The 22,028-nt window shown below is 33.5% G+C and overlaps 2 protein-coding genes across 3 annotated transcripts; one reads left to right on the forward strand and one right to left on the reverse strand.

Annotated features, from left to right (window-relative positions):
• LOC109710403 (serine/threonine-protein kinase PBS1-like) lies at positions 7,205-12,518 on the forward strand. Of its 2 annotated transcripts, XM_020232942.1 has the most exons (6): positions 7,205-7,635; positions 8,147-8,343; positions 8,986-9,175; positions 9,597-9,988; positions 10,496-10,968; positions 12,081-12,518. In XM_020232942.1, the coding sequence occupies exons 1-5, from the start codon at positions 7,506-7,508 to the stop codon at positions 10,964-10,966; spliced, it is 1,380 nt and encodes a 459-aa protein (XP_020088531.1). In that variant the 5' UTR covers positions 7,205-7,505; the 3' UTR covers positions 10,967-10,968; positions 12,081-12,518. The 2 variants fall into 2 exon arrangements, with proteins under 2 accessions (XP_020088531.1, XP_020088530.1); XM_020232941.1 differs by lacking the exon at positions 12,081-12,518 and having other exon boundaries at positions 10,496-11,203.
• On the reverse strand, positions 11,938-15,573 carry LOC109710404 (bidirectional sugar transporter SWEET14-like). The gene is made up of 6 exons (XM_020232943.1): positions 14,319-15,573; positions 13,211-13,247; positions 12,898-13,108; positions 12,604-12,765; positions 12,369-12,488; positions 11,938-12,273 (listed from the first exon to the last, which is right to left on the reverse strand). Exons 1-6 carry the CDS (start codon positions 14,362-14,364, stop codon positions 12,025-12,027), a joined length of 825 nt encoding a protein of 274 aa, XP_020088532.1. The 5' UTR covers positions 14,365-15,573; the 3' UTR covers positions 11,938-12,024.

The following is a 22,028-nucleotide window of genomic DNA, read 5'->3' on the forward strand; positions in this document are numbered from 1 at the left end:
AACTCGTTAGATTCTAAATTACCAGCCTAAAATATTTAAATTTAATTGTTATTATTATTAGAGTCAATGGTCTTCTATATTTTCTATCACAATGACTTCAATACCAATTGTAATTTGTAACAACCTAGCCCACTAATACTAATAACTAATTGGATTTTATATTGCCAGTCTAAAATGTTAAAGTTCAATTATTTTTATTATTAGAGTCAATAATTTCTTATATTTTCTATCACAATGCTTTTCCTAACTATGAAGACATATTGGAAACTCATAATCTTATTTTTCCTATACTCTCAACTTGTGTATCAATTTGCATAATTCATGCATATTGATCACAACAATAACAATAAAGACAAATCTTTGCATGAAAAATAATATTCAGCAAATATTACTGCTTGAATGCATCGCTTTTACAGACCAGTGTCTCCCCTGCACCCAATTGTAGAGATTTTAGAATAAAATTTTAAACTATATATCGCTTTTCATCTAAAATAAAACATTTCAAAAGCCTACATCTAAAAATTATAGCAATGGAAAGATATTCATTAGTTGTTTAAATTAATGCTTTTAAAATAACTATGATTTGTTAGATGACAAAAACACTTTTAACTAATATATATAGTTTTTTTATGTATGTAATAATTATAAATGCAGTGCAGTTGAAAATATATACGGCTAAAAATACAGTAGCTATATTTGCACTCATTTTATTTTTTTACTTTGCTCTTTAATCCCGATTATAGTTTCAATAAGGTTGGTCGGAGTTTTTCATATAATTCTAGTTACAACTTAAAATTTTATGTTCTAATTTGTATATAATTAAAATTGTAATAAAATTATAATTACGTGCAATCAAATACATCAAAATAGTGATAGATATATTTTGTTTTGAAACATTTGTAAGTGATGGATCAATTTAGCTACGGAATCCGAGATTCCCGGGGGTTATTGCCAATTTGGGTACCATATATTCATAGACAGATTCCCATTTTTTCTGAAAAGGGAAAGCATCTTTCCTTGGACATATATATATGCTTGAGATCTACTACATATATATTTATGCGCTTTATTGGGATGCTCGCCTCTTTACTATATAGTATATAGAATTGAGTTAGAATACTTTTAGAAGTACCAATTCCTTGATACTTCTAGGTTTCTAGTCCTTGGATCTACTTCTTAATTACTAATAGTCTTTAGATCAAACACTATTCCACCTACCACTATCATCTTAACCCTATATCTCTCCACTCAATGGCCAAAAACTCAAAAGCACCACTCTCTTGGTGCTTTTGAAAGTATTCTAGCTCAACTCTAGTATATCTATGCTTTTAAAAGTACAGAAATATATATGTTTATGGCTTTTTGATTATCAGATCCTCTCAAAATTCATACAACATGATTAATTGTGTACCCCGTTAAATCTTTTTTACTAGTGTTGTACGGATCTTGAGGTGATTCGACGGCTAAAAAATCACAAGCACTGTTTTTTTTTTTGAGAAATAGGTAGCAAACTACCTGTTTCATTCATTAGGAAAATGAACTAGGCTTACAAAATGGAAGCAGCCAGGGCCTCCGAAAAGAAAAAGAGACGGAAAAAGTGGACCAAAAAAAAAAAGGAAAAAAAAAGACAACAACGGAACAAGTCTGCAAAGAACAAAACAAAAAAGTAGGAAACGGTCAAAAGGCCGAAAAAGGAGACGAGACAGTCAGAGGCACGTGATTCAGGCTGACGTTAGGAGTCTAACGCGATCAAGAGCTCGGGTAGGGTTGGGGAGCTTCGTTCGGAAAAAAAATATCGTTTCTCTCAGTCCAAATGACCTACCAAATAGCTGCCAGTAGAGTTAAGGCGCTAAAATCACAAGCATTACTCTCGTACTTCTAAAAGAACATGAGTTCAACTAACTCTCTCTCTCTCTCTCTCTCTCTACATATATATATATATATATATATATATATATAATGCTTGATATCTTAATTTACACTGGTTTTATTAAGAAGATCCTCACAGCATCCTATAGATGGGTTCATTTATTACTCACTAAACCTACTCACCATTAGTTAAATTTAATTTAATTAACTAATTTAAAATTTGATTCTGTGTAGTACATTTGATTTCGATGTAATTCGGCTTGGAAAACTTTTGAGACTTAAAAAAAGAAGATGCGAACTCCTTGGTTCATCGAAATAGAAAATTATCTACTGATATAGTAGAAATACTATTAATAATTATATTCAAACAATAAGAAGATAAGAGTGGAGATCTCTATTGAAGGATATAGGCATTGATTGTAGCATGTTGGGTGATAATAAAGGTTTCGATTTTATCACATCATCATGTGGAGATGAGCCAATTTAGGAAGTGAATGAGAAAGTGAAAAGGGAACCCATGAAGGCATGTTGGAAAGATTATGAACGTGCCAATGTGTGTGAGATGACAAAGTTAAAAGGTTCACAAGCAAAGGAAGGGACTCATCACTCATGTGAGGCAAAAAAGCAAAAAAAAAAAAAAAACAAAAAACAAAAAAAATTATTGATTGATTGATTAGACCTCAAAAGCTAGACAATGTACTCTCATTTTGTGATTATTCCATGTTGATTTCACAATAATTCAAACCACCTTTGATCATTCCATGACAACAAGGTTTTTCTCTTTGTAGGAAGAAAAATCAAAATTACTTGAATTTGATGGGAAAACTTTATTTAGAGTTTACCACGTTAACAACGATTTCGTTCATTTTTCGTTAATTTGGCTAGACTTACGTTAATCATATTTTGCACTACTGGTTTGTAATGGTCAATTTAGATAGTTTGTCGAGTATTTTTCTTTTTCATTTGAAATTTACCCGAAGTTATTATTTGTTAGCCTCATACAGAATAAAGGCCACAAGAAAAAAAACTTTCTCAACTCAAAGCTAAGAGTACGAACGGCAAAGCTATTAATTATTCGGTTTTAACAAACAAAAATCTTTAATATCTTTTTCAAAAGTTTTATCTTTACAACACTTATGTAAAAACTCCAACAACATCATCTGATTTTTTTTTCTAGATATAAAAAAAAAAAAAAATCAAGGTTTAATCTCACTTATGAGGATCTCAATTAATTGCTACTTTTTATCTCCTTCCTAATCTTGGACATGTGGGATGCATGTGCATATGAGATAAGGTGCAGTGCAATAGAGAAGAATATCCTCCTTGTCCCTTAAAAACCTACTTTTATTATCTATCTATAGATGTATAATGGAAGCTTCTCTTTATCTTCATTTCAAAAGCAACTAAACCCATGATGTGGGGCCAATAATACAAAAAGGAGTCTTGAGTCTTATCTTCAGTAAATTAACTTGTTTGATTCTTAATCAGTTAAGTTTTTTTCCCCCCTTCTTTAAAGAATTTAATCATCAATTTAGTTGCTAATTTTCACACAAAGTTAGAGTATTAACAGTCCAACTCAAGTATTAAATAAAAGAAAATATAAATAAAAGCACTAACACTGTCGTATTATTACTAGCTACAATCATATGGTTAAATGCAAGAACAATCCCTACATATGATACTGATATTGTGACTTAATTAGTCCCTTAGGCTGCGTTTGGTTCGGGTATAAGTAAGAACTGCTAGTTCTAGGGATAGGTACAAGTTCAGGTATAAGCAGGAACTAGACCAATTTTGTGTTTGGATGAAAATTGGGTTGTTCCTAGGAATAAGGTAAATAGTGTTTGGATGATTAGATTGGAACAAGAGGAATAAATGTTATAATTTGAAATTAAAATTATATTATGTAATTAATTAACATAAAAAAATTACTTAAAAATAAATAAAAAATTAATTATTAACAATTAATTATAAATAATAATTAATAATAATAATTAATTATAAATAATAAATTATTAATAACGATTATCTAATTAATAATAATTATTATTATTATTAATTATTAATAAATAATAATAATTATTAATTATTCTTATTAATTAATTATAAATAATAAATTATTAATAATATTGATTATCTAATTATTAATAATAATTAATATTAATATTTATTAATAAATAATAATAATAATTATTAATAATTAATTATAAATAATAAATTAATAATAACATCGATTATCTAATTATTAAGAATAATAATTATTAATTAATTATTAATAAATAATAATATTAATTATTAATTATTAATTATAAATAATATATTAATAATAATATCGATTATCATTAAGAATAATATTTATTAATAATGAATAATAATTATTAATAAAAAATTAATAAATATTATTAATTATTAATTATTAATTATAAATAATAAATTAATAATAATTATTATCTAATTATTAATAAGTAATTATAAATAATAAATTATTTAATTATTTAATTATTAAAATAATAATTTAAATATATTAATTAGATTAATTAATAATTTACTGCCATTAAAATTAAATTTAAATTTTAATTAATTTTGTTCTCATCAAGGAACAAGCTTGTTCCAGGAAACGGGTGGAACAGCAGTTCCAGCCTTATTCCAGCTAGTTCCAGATTTCCGGGAACTACTGTTCCCGGAAGCCAAACATAGCGTTTGGGAACAAAGGAGGGAACAAGGGCTTATTCCCCCCCTTGTTCTCCAACCAAACGCTACCTTAGATACTCATTTAATGAAAATCGACAGTATCTGAGCTTTTTTATGCATAAATAAAAAATCTAAATTTGTTGCGTAGAAAGACCGACTTACTTATTATGTAAATTATTAATTATTTTTAAAACTTTAGTGTACTTTAATAGAGTGAAATTATTGAAGCAATTACAAATCAATGGAATTACAATACATGAGAAGATGTCAGAATATTTCAATATCTAGATATCGCAGAAACTATCCATAGATTTTACCAAGTAATTAATTTGTCATAACATTTTTGAAAAAAGGAAAAAAGAAAAAAAGATACCACCACCACATTATTCCAAACCTTTTCCAACCTCACAATGTTGATAACTTGATATACTTTACTCAGAAATGCCTTTATTCTAAGGTACCAATAACATTAATTAGTGTATCCATTTAAACAAACCCAGCACATGCAAAGTTAAGTACTGGATATTAATATTCTCTCTTCTCCCATGTTAGATTTTATTGTTTATTTATTGTATGTATAATGGGCATATGGGTCATTTTACAAAAAGAACTTAGATTTTTTTCCATTGTAAATGACTAATTTACCCATCTTTAGTGTACTTGAAATAGGGTTTAGAAACTCTTTTATAGGTGAAAAAAAAATCAAATTTGTTTAGCAACGAAGGGCGGGATTGTAATATATGAGAAAGTTCAAAACCTATTATATTTAAGCAAAAGGTTTAGCAGTTATATTACAATGTTTGTTTTGAAACAAAGTAACATATTACCGTTTCATTCGATAAAAATATTAACTTAGCTATAAAGGTGCGGCAACAAGATTACGTAGAAAAAAAAAAAAAATAAAAAGAGAAAAATACGAAGAAAGAAAAAGAGAATACCGAGCTACAACAAAAAAAATTAATGCATTCTGTACTGATCCCAATTCCAAGCCTCCCGAGCTCTCTAATCTCAGCCGCTTCAGTTATATTACAAGTCATTGAAAATATGTAATGTAATAGTTTTGCGTGTTACAAAAGATACAGTTTCAGAATAATCTTTCACTAAAGCTTAGTTTGGTATTGAGACCTATCAAACGTTATTAGATAAAATAGAGTTGAAAAAAAAAACATATAAGTATATGCTTCTGCATTCTCCGGTGGGACCGTAAAAAATATATCGTAACCGACTCATCGCGATATGCGGAACGCAATATTACGTACGGAAGTAAACAAGATATTTTTCCAACGTACTTTCTCACCGCACGTAACACAATCTCTCCGCAATCCCAAACGCAGTCTAAATATAAGCAAAAAATTTAAAACCAAACACCCACCCAAATAACAGCTAATTCAACGCTTCGAAAGGCGAGACCTATCAGGTCTCAACAGAAACATGATTAAATCAAATCAAATCAAATCAAATCAAACGCATTGCAAAAATTTAAATTACAAAACTAAAGTTTCAAGTTCAAAACATCAGTTTCACAACAGCTTAATTAGAGGAGGTCCACACGTTTTTTCTACTCCAAAATATTCCATTCAACATTTGGATAGTGAACCTCTCACACGGAAATGTGGAAACATCATTGGTCAAATTTGACTCTTATGCAGTGTAAATCACTATAAAAGGGCAAATGTTTTCCCACCATATGTTCTGGAAAGCGAGGTTTGACATTGATTAATTGGACCCAAATTAAAATGCTAGATATATCTAACTATTTTTGTGTGTATGCCATTGATCACCACGATCTAACAATTTCTGATTCGGCGATCGGTTTCGTTAGATATTATCTGAAGTATTGAAATTATTTAAAATCAAATTTCATAATTTTTTTATTTTATTTATCTAATGAACGAGTAGCTTCAAAATGAACTGCTAAAAATAAAAATCCTACGAAAAAATAGTGATAAAAGACTTAACTTTCAAATTAAAAGTATTAATCTTGTTCTTAATAATAAGTTAAATTTTATATTAAAATTTTATCTAACTTGGATTGTTATATATTGTTGAACTTACAAACATATTATTTCGGTTATTAAAATAATTATTTTTGAGATTTTTTAATCATTTGATAAATGATGCTCTCTCATTAGTTTTCTCCCGTTGCTATAATCACTAATGTACCCATAAATTAAACTTATATCTTTGAAAATCATATTACCATCTAAGTAAAATACTCTATATTATCATATAAACAAACTACTATATGAAAAATAAAAGTTTGGATATAGTATTACTCTTTTTTTAAAAAAAGACTAAATCATTCTTTGTTGATAATCGGAGTTTCAACCTACTCTACATTAGATAGTAAAATTTCAAAAATATTCGGTACTAATTACTAAAGTATAAAAATTTATAATGTTTAAATTTTCGTTTGCTCAAAATTTAGGTAATTATTATTATGCTCCAATGCACAAATAATTTCTGAAAGAAAAGTTAACAAAAAAAAAAAAAAAAAGCACAATAACCACCACATTAATTTGTATTAAAAAAAAAACGTACATAACCCCATTGCATTACAAGTTGCTTTGTTACAATATATAGAGAATATCATTACACAAGTTTAGATCCCTACGTATAAATATAGTAATATACATACGTTTATGTCCGAGTCCAACACTCTCTCTCTCTCTCTCTCTCTCTCTATCTCTCTCTCGTACCTCACCACGCCGAAGCTCCACGCGCTCCATCGTTCTCTTCTCCCTCCACCATTCCCTGCACCTCCGATCCAAGCGCTTCAAAATCCCTTCGATTCGATCGAAGCCCACGTCGAATTCGATCCCCAGACCCCGCTCGGCGTGGCGGGAGACGGGAATTATGGTCAATTTTGGCGCGGGGAGGGCGATTGGGGGCGGAAAGGTTCGATTTTGAAGGGTTTTTCGTGGATTTGGGGAGGGATTTGGTAGATGGGTTGTTTGCCGTGCTTCGAATCGAGGAGGAAGAGGGACGAATTGGGTGATGATGGGGATCGGAGGGAGGAGAAGAGGAAGGAGGAGCAACCCATGGTTCCCCCCTCACTCGATAGAGTATCCTCTGGTCAGTTTGATCCCCCCCGCTTCCCTTTTTTTCCCCTCTCTTCTTTATCTTTTGTCTTCTGGGGCGAGATTTCACCTTTAAAGTTGCTACAAATGTTGGTTTCTTTTTTCGTGATTTGATTGAGAGCTTGATCCGAAACAATGAATTCTTATCGGTTCTATTTTGTGTAGTTATAAATGATTGGTGGGTTACATTAGCGTAGAATTGGTCATTGTGTTGATTATGAAGTTGCCGCTGTTGTTTAATATAATGAAGTGCTAAACTACTGCGGATACTGTAGAAAAAAGTTTTTTTCCCCCCCTGATAATATCAATGGTAGTGTTGCTTCTAATGGTAATAATTTGATTGAGATATTGAACTGAGAAAATGACTTATTATTGGTCTATTTTGTAGTTTTGAATTATTCCCGGGTTAAATTAAACCGTAGAATTGATCATTCTACTGATCATGAAGCTGTGGTTCTTACTTGGTATAATGAAAAAGCTGAACCCTTGAGTTGATTTTCTTCCAGATTTGAAGAACAGAAGTAGTTCAGAATCCAAGAAAGGAATAGATGCTCCAAATGATTCTTCTAGTGTTAATATTTCTGCTCAGACTTTTACCTTTCGCGAACTTGCTGCTGCGACAAGGAACTTCAGATCTGAGTGCTTTTTAGGGGAAGGAGGGTTTGGCCGAGTCTATAAAGGGCGTCTGGAGAGCACCGGCCAGGTTGGTTTTAGTGTTTTCATGTTTATCAGGATTAGTTAAAGTTTTGGACCCTAAACTAGGTCTCGGTTTTGTCCTCAAGAGTCTCAATTATAAGATTTAGCTCCCTTAAGGTTGACTCTGATTTCATTTTCTTCCTCGCAATTTCAATTTTAACCTTAATTTCAAGTGTCGCTAAAGTGTGACCTCAGTTTCGCTGCCATCCTAAGAGTTCAATTTTAAGAACCAAAGACTAATGACGCTACTAACTTGGCACTTTTCCAGACGGTTTACTAAAAAGAAAGGCTTGCTAGTTATGCAGAGCCAACTTCAGGGATTAAATTAATACAAAATGAGGATAAAATCAAAGTCCCGATTAAAGCTGAGGGACCAAATTGCAATTAATCCATGTTATTAAATTATGTTGTCGCTAAATTATAGAGTCCTTCCATTTGTCACCGATGGACTTTCATTGTTAGTTTGATATGGAAATCTCTGGTCAAATGCAACTAGTATGCAAACATGAAATTGGGTTCATTTCTCTTTCCTATTGTTCTTGTGAATGTGACAATTTCTTGTGCCACTTGGAAGTGGAATTAAGATTATCGAGAATGAAAAGGCAGATTGGAGTAACATTTCTGTTGGTTTGTCTTCTTTTCGTGGCAGATTGTGGCCGTGAAGCAGTTGGATCAAAATGGACTCCAAGGGAACAGAGAATTCCTTGTGGAAGTTCTCATGCTCAGCTTACTTCATCACCCCAACCTTGTGAATTTAATTGGTTATTGTGCTGATGGAGATCAACGCCTTCTTGTCTATGAGTTTATGCCCTTCGGATCTTTGGAGGATCATTTGCATGGTACTTCATCATTTACTTATCTATGCATGCACTCAGCTTGTTTAGCTTAAGAGTAAGCTATTTCCTCTCGCATGCGCTTCACACTTTGGGATTTTTGTCATGACAGTCTACATATGGGAGGCATATATCTGTCTCACTATTTCAATTGCGATAGTCTTAACCATATAAAATGCTGTTGGCTTGTAATTAATCTTTTTATCAGTACTTCTGTTTCAGTTCCTATATCAGTTTTCAGGAATTATATTCTTTCAGTTATGATAGACAAATGAAGACAACATAGGATTTGGAGGATTAACCGTCTTTCCCTCACCTTCTCCTTGCATAGCTTGCTTTCTTGGTTGAACCATTTGGCGCTATTTGTTTGTATTTAAGTTGGTAATTTAGAGACTTTACTTTTATTAACTTCTTGGATTATTTGCAGATCTGCCACCTGAGAAGGAAGGGCTGGACTGGAACACAAGGATGAAGATTGCTGCCGGCGCAGCCAAGGGTTTGGAGTATCTCCACAATAAAGCAAACCCACCTGTAATTTATCGAGACTTTAAATCGTCCAACATTTTATTGGATAAAGATTTTCACCCAAAACTCTCAGATTTTGGGCTTGCAAAACTCGGCCCGACAGGGGACAAGTCTCATGTGTCAACTAGGGTTATGGGTACGTACGGATACTGTGCCCCAGAATATGCCATGACTGGTCAATTGACAGTTAAATCAGATGTGTATAGCTTTGGGGTAGTCTTTTTGGAGCTCATTACTGGCCGAAGAGCCATCGATAGTACTAGGCCACACGGAGAACAGAATCTTGTTTCATGGGTAAGTTTCTCTGGTCTGTTTGTGTCGGAAAATTAAATTTGTTTTATTCCTGCTAATTTATTGGACTTTCGGACTTAATGAATTTTTTTTTAATGTTTTCTAAGTCAATAGACAAGGTTGGTTGGTTCATCATTTGAAACCCCAAGTTTCTTGTAGATGATGTATTGGTTTAAACTTTCTTAAACCACGCTCATTCGAAGATTAGCATCACTGATTGTTCTACCAACCGGCCTTTTATCATGTAAATATGGAACTGCTTCCCTACTGCCAAAAGTGGCAAGTGCCTTAGGAAGCCAAATTGAGCTTCTGAACCTTAAAAGGGAAAGATTTAATCTGAAGCTTCTGGCTTCTGCTGCAGCAGGAAGCTGTTGAGGATGATAAAAAATGGCAAAAGCAATTCATGTTTTTTTTTAACAGCTTCATTTGATTGCTCAGCTATCTTTACAAGAGTGAATTCTTTAATGCGAGTAATATTTCACCTCTTTTTTTTGGTTTGGGTCTTAACAGGCGAGGCCTTTGTTCAACGACCGAAAGAAGCTTCCTAAACTAGCGGATCCAAGGCTTCAAGGTCGTTTCCCTATGCGGGGTCTCTACCAAGCCCTCGCGGTAGCATCCATGTGCATCCAGGAACAAGCCGCGAGCCGCCCTAACATCGCTGATGTCGTCACCGCGCTTTCCTACTTGGCCTCGTCTTATGATCCCAATGCATCGTCCCCAACCTCAAGCAATAAATCAGGCGGCGGGGAGCATGACGACAGAAGAAGTCGAGGCACGGGTGGAAGACTAGTACAAAAGAATGAGGAAGGGGGTGGGGGTTTGGAGAGAGAGGATTCGCCGAGGGAGGGCGTGGGATCTGTCATGAATAAGGATTTCGATCGGGAGAGAGCGGTGGCTGAGGCAAAACTGTGGGGGGAGAATTGGCGCGAGAAGATTCGAGCTAATGCAGTGGCGCGTGAAGCTGCGAACAACAGTAGTTGAAGGTTAGTGGTACTCCTCTTCCACTTTTTTTTTCCCCATTTCTTTTTTCTGCATGATAAATGATCTAGTATAAGAGCTTGTAGCTTTTTTGGCTTATACTACTGCTGATGGGACATGAGGGAGAGTTGACTGTACATTATTGGAGGCAAACTTGGTAAATTTAAACCTCTCTTGCTTGTTGAGAATTCAAAAATTTTGTGAGGTTCAATATACAAATACTCTTTTTTTTTCTTTTTCTTTTTTTTTTTCCTTTTTACTACTTTTTCTTCCTCTATAAGGAACTTTTGTTATTATATTTGTTGGTTCATTTTCTTTGGAGGTGACTAAGTTTTACCCTTCAAAGGGAACATAAAGACACATCAACGCACTTGTTTTATTTTTAAATTCATTATAACTCTGTTACAATCACATCCGAAAACTTCTTTTGATTAAGTTGTTTTAACATATTAAATTTGTGATTTTGTTAAATTTAACTGTTCTGTATCTCTGCAGCTGGTGGAACTAGGAAAGTTTCATAAATCAAAATAATTAAAGAAAAGAGAAAAAAAAAAGAAGAAAAGTAGGAGGCTCTGTTTCAAAAGAGGAGGGGGGTCTCCTTGAATTTTAACCTTTTTTATATGTAGATACCTTTTTATTATGTAGGTAAAGTCAACGGCATTCAATTTGGGTGGTCTAAAAATAGTAAGAATCACTTTTGGCCGCTGAATTTTAGCAATCTAACATGTAATGTGAAGTCAATCTCATACATATACAGAGATTGTAATAAATGTTTGCTTTTATTTTATATAAAACATGCATAATGTAATAAAGAAAATCACCTTTTCTAATTAAATAACATAGCTAAGATCACACTGTGAAATCATTATATTGAATGTAGAGGAGATACAGAGGCCTTAACTTCATGTTTGCATAACACATTAAAAACACACCTTTTTTTATGAAATATATATTCATCAAGCTCACTACAACACTACAACACTAAAAACATATATATTTGGCACTAGGATATAGAGAGCTTTGGATATATGTATTCATGATCTCATATTCCATAGAACTTCTCACACTGGGCTCTCCTCATTGTTGGCCTCCTTTGCTTCCTCTGTCTTTCCATCAGCAATCTCATTGGGCACCTCCGAAGAATCCGATTCGATCCTGTGAACCTCCAAGACCGGGATGGGGCTCAGCGTCACGATCGTGACGACGTCGTCGGGCAGCGCGGGGCTCACGACAGCCTTCTTCAATCTTTTGTAGTACCAGTAGAGCGCCATTTGGACGAACCCAAAGGTGAATCCCAGTACATTCGGGAGCTGTTTTTTTTAATCAAACCAGGAAGGGATTTAGGATTAGGAGGAATTGGTTTGAGATTTTAATAAGGGATTAGTAGTGTTCATGCATAACTGACCTGAACATATAGGTCCTTTGTTAGGAAACCGTATAAGAACCATATGATGGCGCTGATGGTGAGGAAGAAGGATAGATAAAACGGCATGTACTCGACACTCCTTGTTTGAATGACAAGCCTCTGAAAAACCATGTTGGGTAGTATTTTTTAGTCGATATTCCATGTTATTATAGCAATGTATTAATCATAATCATCCTAAGTGTCTAATCATCTTAGAGGTGCATGTAGTGCTTACTATGATGCTCAAAGGAGCAACGAAGACGCTAACCGAGAAGACCACGCAAATCCAACCCAGAAGTTTAACCCGATTCGATCCGGTAGCGAGTAGGAGAGTGAAAAGAATGATGAGAGAGAACACCACCACATTCAAGAGAAAGATGAGCCCAAAAGTTTGGATCTGCAACCAAATGGCATGAAGTAAGAAATTAAACCACAAAACCCACCCAGTGCACTCAGACTAACTTAACATGAAAAACCAATTAATCATTTCTCATTTAGTTACAGACACCTGAAACTGGTGTTAACCTACCTTGGCCTTCCTTGGTGCATAGACGAGGTACATAATGATGTATATGGATTCGATCATGCATCCGAACGAATTGATCGTGATCAGTAGTGTTGCGTGGGTGTTCACCAACGCATAGTAGATCCATAGCATCGCACTGAACAGTGCGACGACATACGGGACAGATTGGAAGCCTTGTGTCGATTTTGCTCGGTACACGCGACAAAATGTTGGGCTGTGTTTGGTTATGGCAAAAGAACAGGTCAATTTTAATCGAGTGTATGGAATTACGATAGCTAAAGGAAGAGGGAATGAGAAAGTTAAGAGTAAATCTTACATAGGCGCGAGGTAAACTACGAATGATATGAGATTACCTGAATACCATTAAAAAGAAAGGAAATTATAATCAAGAAAATTTCAGTTATCAGTAAATACTTCAAGAGAGAGCAAGCTATGTTAAATAGCAGCATGCAATATAACTAAAATGTCTTAAAGAGTTCAATTTTTGGAAAGAATAAATTACAATTAGTTCACAATAACTGAACATATATCAAAACATACAAGAAAGAAGAATAAGTAGGATTGATCTTTACCATATGATGCATCATGCATTCTGTTTGGTTCTTTTAAAAAGTATTATATAGCAATAATCGACTTCAGTGCATGTTAAAAATAGTCTTTAGCTTTTTGCTTAATTGTATATCCAAAATTGAATGGTCTAATTTCACAAAGAAGCCACCATACATTTTCTTGTCCTAAAAATAAAGATGAGCTTGCAAAGGAAGCTTAATAGCTTAATTACAAGAAAAAGGAACCTGCAACTATGAGCTTGAGCACAAATAATCAAGAGACATTATCTACACCAAATAATAATGGAATTTGGCCATGATTGGCTTCTCAATATGGTATGTGGAAAGAGACAAATATTTCCTTTATTTATCGGCACTGTAAGTTTGTAGATTTACTCGTAAGTGTGCATTATAGTGTTGCATCTTTAGAAACATTGGTTTTGGCCCACCCTACTCTATTACAACTTATTCACAGCCACTGATGAAGGATTCCTCGAAAAGTTAAGGATTATTAATCCTTATGAGAAATCGAATGGATTCGGTCTTATACATCTGCAAGGAAGGTGTTCTGAAAGGAAACATTCAGAAGAGAGTTAACTCTGTCCTCAGATGAAAGAAGAAAAGGAGGAAGATAAAATGGAACAGCAAGAATGAATTGTTCTCCTATGCTTCTAGTGTAGTTTGCGGCTATGGCCGGTCTCTAGTTTGATTCCTGTTTGTTGGGACAGTAGTTGAACAACAAATATAGTAGATGGTGAAAAAGAATGATAAAATAAGTTGATAAATGCTTGGGTGAATCATTAAAATCGATGATGCAAGTGTTTTAAACCCAAGAAGCAAGCGCAAATAGAGTACGAAGCTACTTATGGTGGATACCTAGGAGACCGAATGCGAAGGCCCATGGGTGATCCAAAGCCGCCATTCGAGTTAAAGTAAGGTGGAAGAGCTTCTCAAGAGAGGAGAAAGAGCAAGGGTTTGTCACTTTTCCTTACTCAAAGAAGGAGAAAGAACCCTACTCTCTTTCCTCTCCCTCTCCTTTGATGGTTGAAACCATGCATCTAGCTCCCTTTTATAGGTGCGAGGCATGGTACTCCCTCCTTTGTGTTGTTTTAGTGAGGTGAGTTACATGATTACTCTATCAACCAACTAAAAATAGAATGGGCGAGATCATGCAAGTAAGAAATTGTTCATTTAAAGTTGAGAAATTTTGTGTATCCTAACAACAATATACGGATAACTCGTCGTTGAGTGTATACAAATTAGTTTATACAAAATAATACTCCATTAATCACAAATTTCTAGATTGTCATAGGTTCAATAAACCAATTTATTGCTTTAAATTCTACCAAGTTGTTATTTTCTCGGTGTGGCAATTTGGGTTCACAAGCCATGTTTATGTTTGACACTCACGCCAATCAGGTGAATTTGGAGATTGTGTTAATTGTCCATGACATCATTGTAAACATCTGAAAGACTAACTTGGTTCTTAATTGTGCTTTATCATGTCATTTTTAGATTATAACTGGGCGCGATGTGTCAATCTCAAGTTTTATCCATGTAAACTTCGTGTCATGTTCGATCATTTTCGTTCTGCGTTATAGCATCATGTTCGTAATAGCCACCAAACCACTATTGAAAAATTCCGCTGGAATGTTTGAATTTTTTTACCTTCAAGTGCTCAAAGCTTTGCAAATCCACTTTATGTGCATCACTTCTCATTACTTTCTTTAAATGAGTTGCAAACACTACTAATTCCTTGGAGTGCATCAGTTCTGATGAGTGGCTAAAATTGTTTTATTTAGTCCATTTGAACTGTTGACAAATCTGGACCTAGAATTCGTTGGGGTACATTAAAATGTATTGGATAAATTGCACTGTTAGTCCCTAAATCTTCAGATATGTTCCACTTTCAAAAGTGAATTGGATAAGTCGCGCTACTAAAGTGAAAACACTTTCGAAAGTTTCGGCTTAAAAATATTTTAAGGACAAAAAGTGAAATTTGAGGTGCAATATGCTCAAAATGAATTAATCCTTCCAACTAGGAAGTGCAATTTTTATATGCAAGAAACTTCCTTTTGCCAAAACAACTTGAAACAATTATGCATATATATGATCACTTAATTCGACAAGCTTTGTGTTATATGTATATATCTCTCAATCTATTGTATATTGGAAGGTGTTACTAAGACATTATTTGGATGAATGAATATCTTATTCTGAATATACATTTGTTTTATTCAAGAAGTCGTAGTACTTGGTAGATGAGAAATATAATCAAACATCTAGAATGGAATACCATATTCCATTTTCTAGTCAATTTTTCTGAATAAGTTAAATCACATCGCAGGTGAAATATATTATCCTGCCAAATCATGAATGCGAGATCTTTCAAAAAGCAAACATCAAACTTCTTACCTCCAATCACACGAAAAATTTTTATGCCGAATAACTTATTCAAGGATAACTTATTCCAACATCCAATTAAGGCCGAAGAGTTTTGATTCACTAATCTTTACTTAGAAAACTCTCTTATGCCCTCTAATTTCTTTCTTGTGCTTTTAAGCCTCTCCATGGCTCTATTAAGCAAAGTGTGGGGCAAAAAGCAAGAGAAAATGTTCTCCATTTGTACTCTTTCTCTTTCCCAGAAGTGCCTGTTTTCCTTTTCCTTCACTAATTTGGTTGTTGGGTCTTAAAGCTTGGTGGGTGCTTGTTAATCTATGAGTTCCTTCAGAAACACTAATTGCAGGAAAAAGATAAGTGGTTTGGTTAGAGGAAAACAATAAGATAAGATATTTGGCTTACCTTTTCTTTCTAGATGATTCCATTTATTTAGACCTAAAATTAAGGAAGATGAAGTTTCAGTGTTGGAGCTAATATCCAACTGTCACCCACTTAACTAACCTCTGTCCACATTGTATGTTAGAAATTGACATGATAGAGTTGCTTTCATAAGCATTTTGAAATAATTAAATCGAGCATAATAGCCTTTGATTGAACCCTAAACTAAGTAGAAACAAAGTCACCTTCCATTGTTTTACATTCTTTTTAGCAGAAGCTTAGGAGATATGAAAGTTATGGTATGATCCAAGTTGCACATTTTACTCATTTAAGGTGCAGTGAACTTTAAAACAATTGAGGCCCCAGGATGGTCCTCACAAGTTGGAAGATTCTTGATATTTTCCTGGTGCTTAAACTGCGAGAACGATGCGCATATTCTTGGACTGCCTCCTCTTCTTTCCCTTTCCTTCCACCGGCTCCGCGTCATGACCGAAAGATGTGGCGGCTAGTTCCAGTATTAGCTACAATTGGAGCACAAACTTTGAAACTTTAGTTACCCCCTTGTATCTTTCCATGCCTTCAGCAATTTTGCTGGAAATAGATGTTATTTCCTTCTTGAAGTGAGACACAAAGATTCTGTGAGTGATCCTTGATTGAAAAAATTATCCCTCTTGATCTGATCGTAATCTCAGATCTTTTGACAAGGGAAGGGACATCAAGGTAGGTTATCTACTTGATTAGATGTGCTAAACCATTCTCCTTTTGGGACCAAATTTTGACCATGGCATCATCTCAAACCAAAGGTAATTTTAAGCTTTTGCTTCTCTAGGAATATTTAACAGGTAAAAGTGTACAAAACTTACCTGAACTATGGACTATTTTGAATTAGCTACCCAACCTTTCAATTTGTGACTTTAAAATTTGAATTTGTTGTTTATTTTTATATCTTTAGTTAGTAAATTCTCGCAACTGTAAATTTATTGAAATAGATAATTAGCTTAAATTTTAAAGTTGAAGTACCATTGACTGGATTCTACACACACACACACACATAGAGAGAGAGAGAGAGAGAGAGAGAGAGAGAGAGAGAGAGAGAGAGAGAGAGTTAAACTGGAATATTATCGGTAGCAAACAGACTCCATTGCCACCCATTTGTTTTCGATGATGAAGCTTTCAAATCGATAATCGGCATCGTTGAATATGATCTATACCTCTTGAAGTATCTAGAAACCAAATTTTATATCTTTTCAACATCATTGACCTAATAATCAAAGGATTTTAACATTTGTAATTTTAATGGTAGATATGAGGCGTTTTTTCGTTTAACAGTGTAAAGCTATCCAAATCAATTGAATTTTGATTAGAAAATTTTTTAAACTATTTAGAACATGATCTACACTCTCGATCTTAATTATAAAATTTCTATCATCACTTTTTAAAGGATATTCATTTTCAGCCGTTCATTTTTACGTCCACTTGATGGACAAGAGAACAATATCAAAAAAGCATAAAATTTGATTTCTAGATATTTCAAGTGATATAGATCATGTTCAACGGTGCCGATCGTCGATTTGGAAGCTCCATCACCGAAAATAAATGGGTGACAACGGAACCCGTTTGCTACCAATAATATTCCAGCTCATCTCTCTCTCTTTCTCTCTCTCTCTCTCTCTCTCTCTCTATATATATATATACACGTATGTATGTATGTATGTATGTCTGTTGTAATTAAGCTTGTACTAAGTCCATGTGTAGCCTAGCTTTTAAAATAGTTTCTCTATTTTGTAAAGCAATCAACGCTTGACAAATAGAAGTCTGGCATTGCTGCCTTGGTGAAAAATTGAAATGAGCTTCTTAGCCCTGAAAGTAGAAATTTTCTATTTGAAGCGTCTACTTTTGATCTAAAGTTGTTGAGCCAATTATAATGGAAAACTTATTAATACTTTTTCGACCTACTGTAAAGTGTGTGTGGCCACTATACTCTTATGAGTATAGAGCTTTTCGTACTCATAAGTTATTTGCGATGATATGAAGGCGATCGTACTCATAAGAGTATAGTAATCGGACTCTATATATACACACACATATGATATATAAGTGTATTAAGTCAGGGAACTTATGGAAGCTCCATTATGTCATGCATGGATCAGCAATGGTTGGAACGAGTGATATTTCCATCTATGAGAACCTTAATACTGAATTTGATAAATAATCACAATCTGAAGGATTCAGTTCTAAATAGAGAAAGATAATTTGTTGGCCCAATCTTATCTATAGTCTAACATATTATAAAATTGGATCTAACTTTTAGGTGAGATCTCAGAGGCAATATAGAATTCATTACAATGCATAAACTTGCAGATAAATTTCACAAATTAAAGTCCACTTAGCATTAAAGCTGTATTACTACAATTTTTTTTTTTCTTTTGTTACAGCTATGATGTGGACAAGAGTACCAACTTCATTTAAGTCATCCTAGTTTGGCATAGAGTAAAAATTAGTTTCTGTAGGAAATTTTCTAGAGTTCTTACTGAAGTGTGTTGGGTAGTTTTTGTACCTCTTTTTTTAATAGATAAAGAGTTTTGTTTTGCACTTTTTGTGCTTAAGGTGTGGAGCACAAATTCATGTATTATAGTCTCTAAATTAATATATATAGTCCATAATATTCAGGTTAGTCAAGTGATTTGGCACAGTTGTTACTGTAGTTGAATAGTTGATCATACATTCAACTTAGCGATTTTTGTACCTATTACTCTCTAGATACATAGTTGTCATTCATGTGCTTCATATATCATACCGACAACTAGTTGTAGAATTTTAAACTTGATCATCAATCTCACATTCTACACGAAGACACAGGCCTTGATTTGAATTTCGAAATCATTTACAAAGTCTTTGAATTACAACTTCCGAACTCAAAACAAATATCGAAAAGAGTAAGAATGAAGAGATTACACTACACAATCATGAGCTCGGCTACTTTTTTCTCCCAAAAGGTTGCGTTTGACCAACCATAAGATCTGTGTCGAGAAACGGTAAAGACCGATTGCGTATCGAACACTGTCGACGATAATGCAATGCCATTTCTTCACTTGATCTAGCTGGATCCATCCATGACCTGGATTCATCATCAACTTGTTGGTGAGATTCACATTAGGCTCTCTTTATTCTCTTGTATCCAGCTGTACATAACTGTAACATCTCAGCAAAGCACACACACAACTTGAATTATTCTTACTAACTATGGGAAAAAACAGTGTTCTCTTTTATCCTTGACCTTACTCCCACATTTGGTGTCTGAGAAAGCTTGATGAGTCAAGAATACAAATGAGCACTCTGAATAGCAGTATATGTATGTGTGGGCAATGGAGCTCTTTATTCCTTGGAGAGGAATAAGGGGTGGTATAAGGAAAAGCCCTAGGTGGATATCTCACTGGCTTTTCCACTTTTTATTCAATCAATTGGTGGATAAATCTCTCCCTGTTGCTCTCAGTCCTTTCCTTTTTGTACCAGTTTCTCTCACATCAGAGCTTTTGATCAGTATCCACATCAGATTTTCACATTCTTGGATGCACTTTGGAAATCTCAAGGAAGGTGTGCTTGATCTCTCTACCCTCCAACTGGTGCTGCAACTTGTTGTAGATTCTTACTCCAATTATTCGGAGTTAGGTTTCGCGAAATTCGGATTCGGGTCAGATTCCGATAGGATGAAGCGAATCCAAATCTAATGAGGTAATAAGGGCTGTATTTTTTTTTTATTATTATTTTTTTTTGAGAGATAGGTAGCACGCTACCCGTTTCGTTTATTTCATTTAGAAATAAATTTAGCTAGAAATGTGAATCAAATAGGATTCGAACTTAGGACCTCGGGTACCAACCACCAAGCCCTTTGCCACTTGCTCTAGGACGGTCGATAATAAGGGCTGTATTTGGACCCGAATTCGACCCGATGTTATGTTGTTTTGCAAGTTTGTTTTGTATTGTATCAGGTCTGAAACCAGCATCAGAACCCAGGCCACTATAGCTGGGCCTAATTAATTGGTGAGATGTTGGTCAATTTTCTCTGTTAATAATACATTAGATGCTTTGTCGACTTTTGCTTTCTAGAGGTATAATTAGGAGATTAGTGTGATTCATCTGCCTTGTGTACCAACAAATTTTTAGGTCAAATAATGTAACACCCTTTTAATCCTATATCGGATAGGAAAATAGCTCTAATTCGAAATGTAAGAGAGGCTACATATTCTAATTATGGGCTTAAGTATTTTGGACCGATAATTTGAATCCAGCAAGTTATTATTGCCAGCAAGTCATTTGCTATACTCTACAATAAAATAATAAGTGCAATTTTGTATGGCAATATAAGCAAATAGCTACGGAATAAGGATAGACGTGTATAAGGATGAAATGAGGAGAATAAATTGCTTTATAAATCTATTACTATATACTAAAGTCCGTGCACCGTTCTTTGTTTGTGGGCACATGTTCATTTGGCATATTTCGTACACCTGGTGTACTGTGGACCAAGTCAAAAAAAAAAAAATTTTACTTCAATATATGTATTTAAAGTTTATAATTTTTAATACATAAATAATCTGAATGTCGTAAAACATAATCAATAAATTAAATCTTAATTTTTTAATTGTTTATAATTGATTTTTAGGAGTATTATGCATAATATTGTGAAACTGCATCCAATACACTATAAATTGACAATAAAGATATTGGGTGCATCTTCTGCAGTGTAGATCATAAATCTGTTCTATTTCGATTGGGTTTATTGAGGAGATAATCTATTAATATGACAAGTGTCTTTCTTATATTTTTCTCTCTCACAGAGTGTGTATTCTCTCTCTTACTTAATTTTTATTTAATTTAATATTCACACATTTTCTCTTTTCTTTTTCTCTTTCACCCAGAAATGTGCATGCCGCATTTCTCTCTCCCTCGGTTTAATTTTTAATTTAATGCTATCTTCTCTCTCTTTCTCCAAACAAAAGAGATGAATATTTAAAATAATTTTAAACTTAAATTTAGTAATTATACATTTTTAAAAAGTTTTAATTTTTAATTTTTAAAATTATGAGTAAAATATGCTATATTTGAAAGTTCAAAAGTGCTCTCTCTCTCTCTCACACACACATTTAACTTTTACTTCTCTTCTCTCTCTCTCCAAATAAGATATATATATACACACACATAAACTAGCACTTTTGTTTGACTGTATTATATGACTTTACATAATATATAATATAATAATTATGAATTTAAAAATCGCATCTGGTGCAAAACGTAGGTACATTACTAGTTGCTTCTTTATAAGCAAATAGCTAATTAATAAGGATAGAAGTGTGAAAGGATGAATTAAGGAGAATAAATTGCTTCTGTATACCTCTCTCCTTTCCAATAAATATGCTGTATGTTACAACTATAGCAAAAAAAAAAAAAAGAAAAAGAAAAAAAAAAGGGTTCATTCTATTCGCAAAGTCTTTTGCATGCTGGAATTTGAATGTAGGAAAATTCAGAGATGGATCAGTTGCGGTGAGTAAGTTTTTTTTGTTTTTTTATCGAATAAATAGTAGTAAAACTACACTTTGGGCCCGTTTGCTCACACTGGTGTATGATATTTTAGTTCTTAAAGTTTTAATTTATAATAATTTTTAACTTAAATTTTTTAAATTATTATTAGAATTTTATAACCCAATATACTTGATTAGTAGTAATATGAAACTTAAAAATTCTAATAAAGCGTAGTTGATATAGTAATAATATGACATCTCGGTCATTATCAATACATTATTATTTAGT

The sequence above is a fragment of the Ananas comosus genome, linkage group 5, assembly GCF_001540865.1.
Source record: "Ananas comosus cultivar F153 linkage group 5, ASM154086v1, whole genome shotgun sequence".
Taxonomy (NCBI): domain Eukaryota; kingdom Viridiplantae; phylum Streptophyta; class Magnoliopsida; order Poales; family Bromeliaceae; genus Ananas; species Ananas comosus.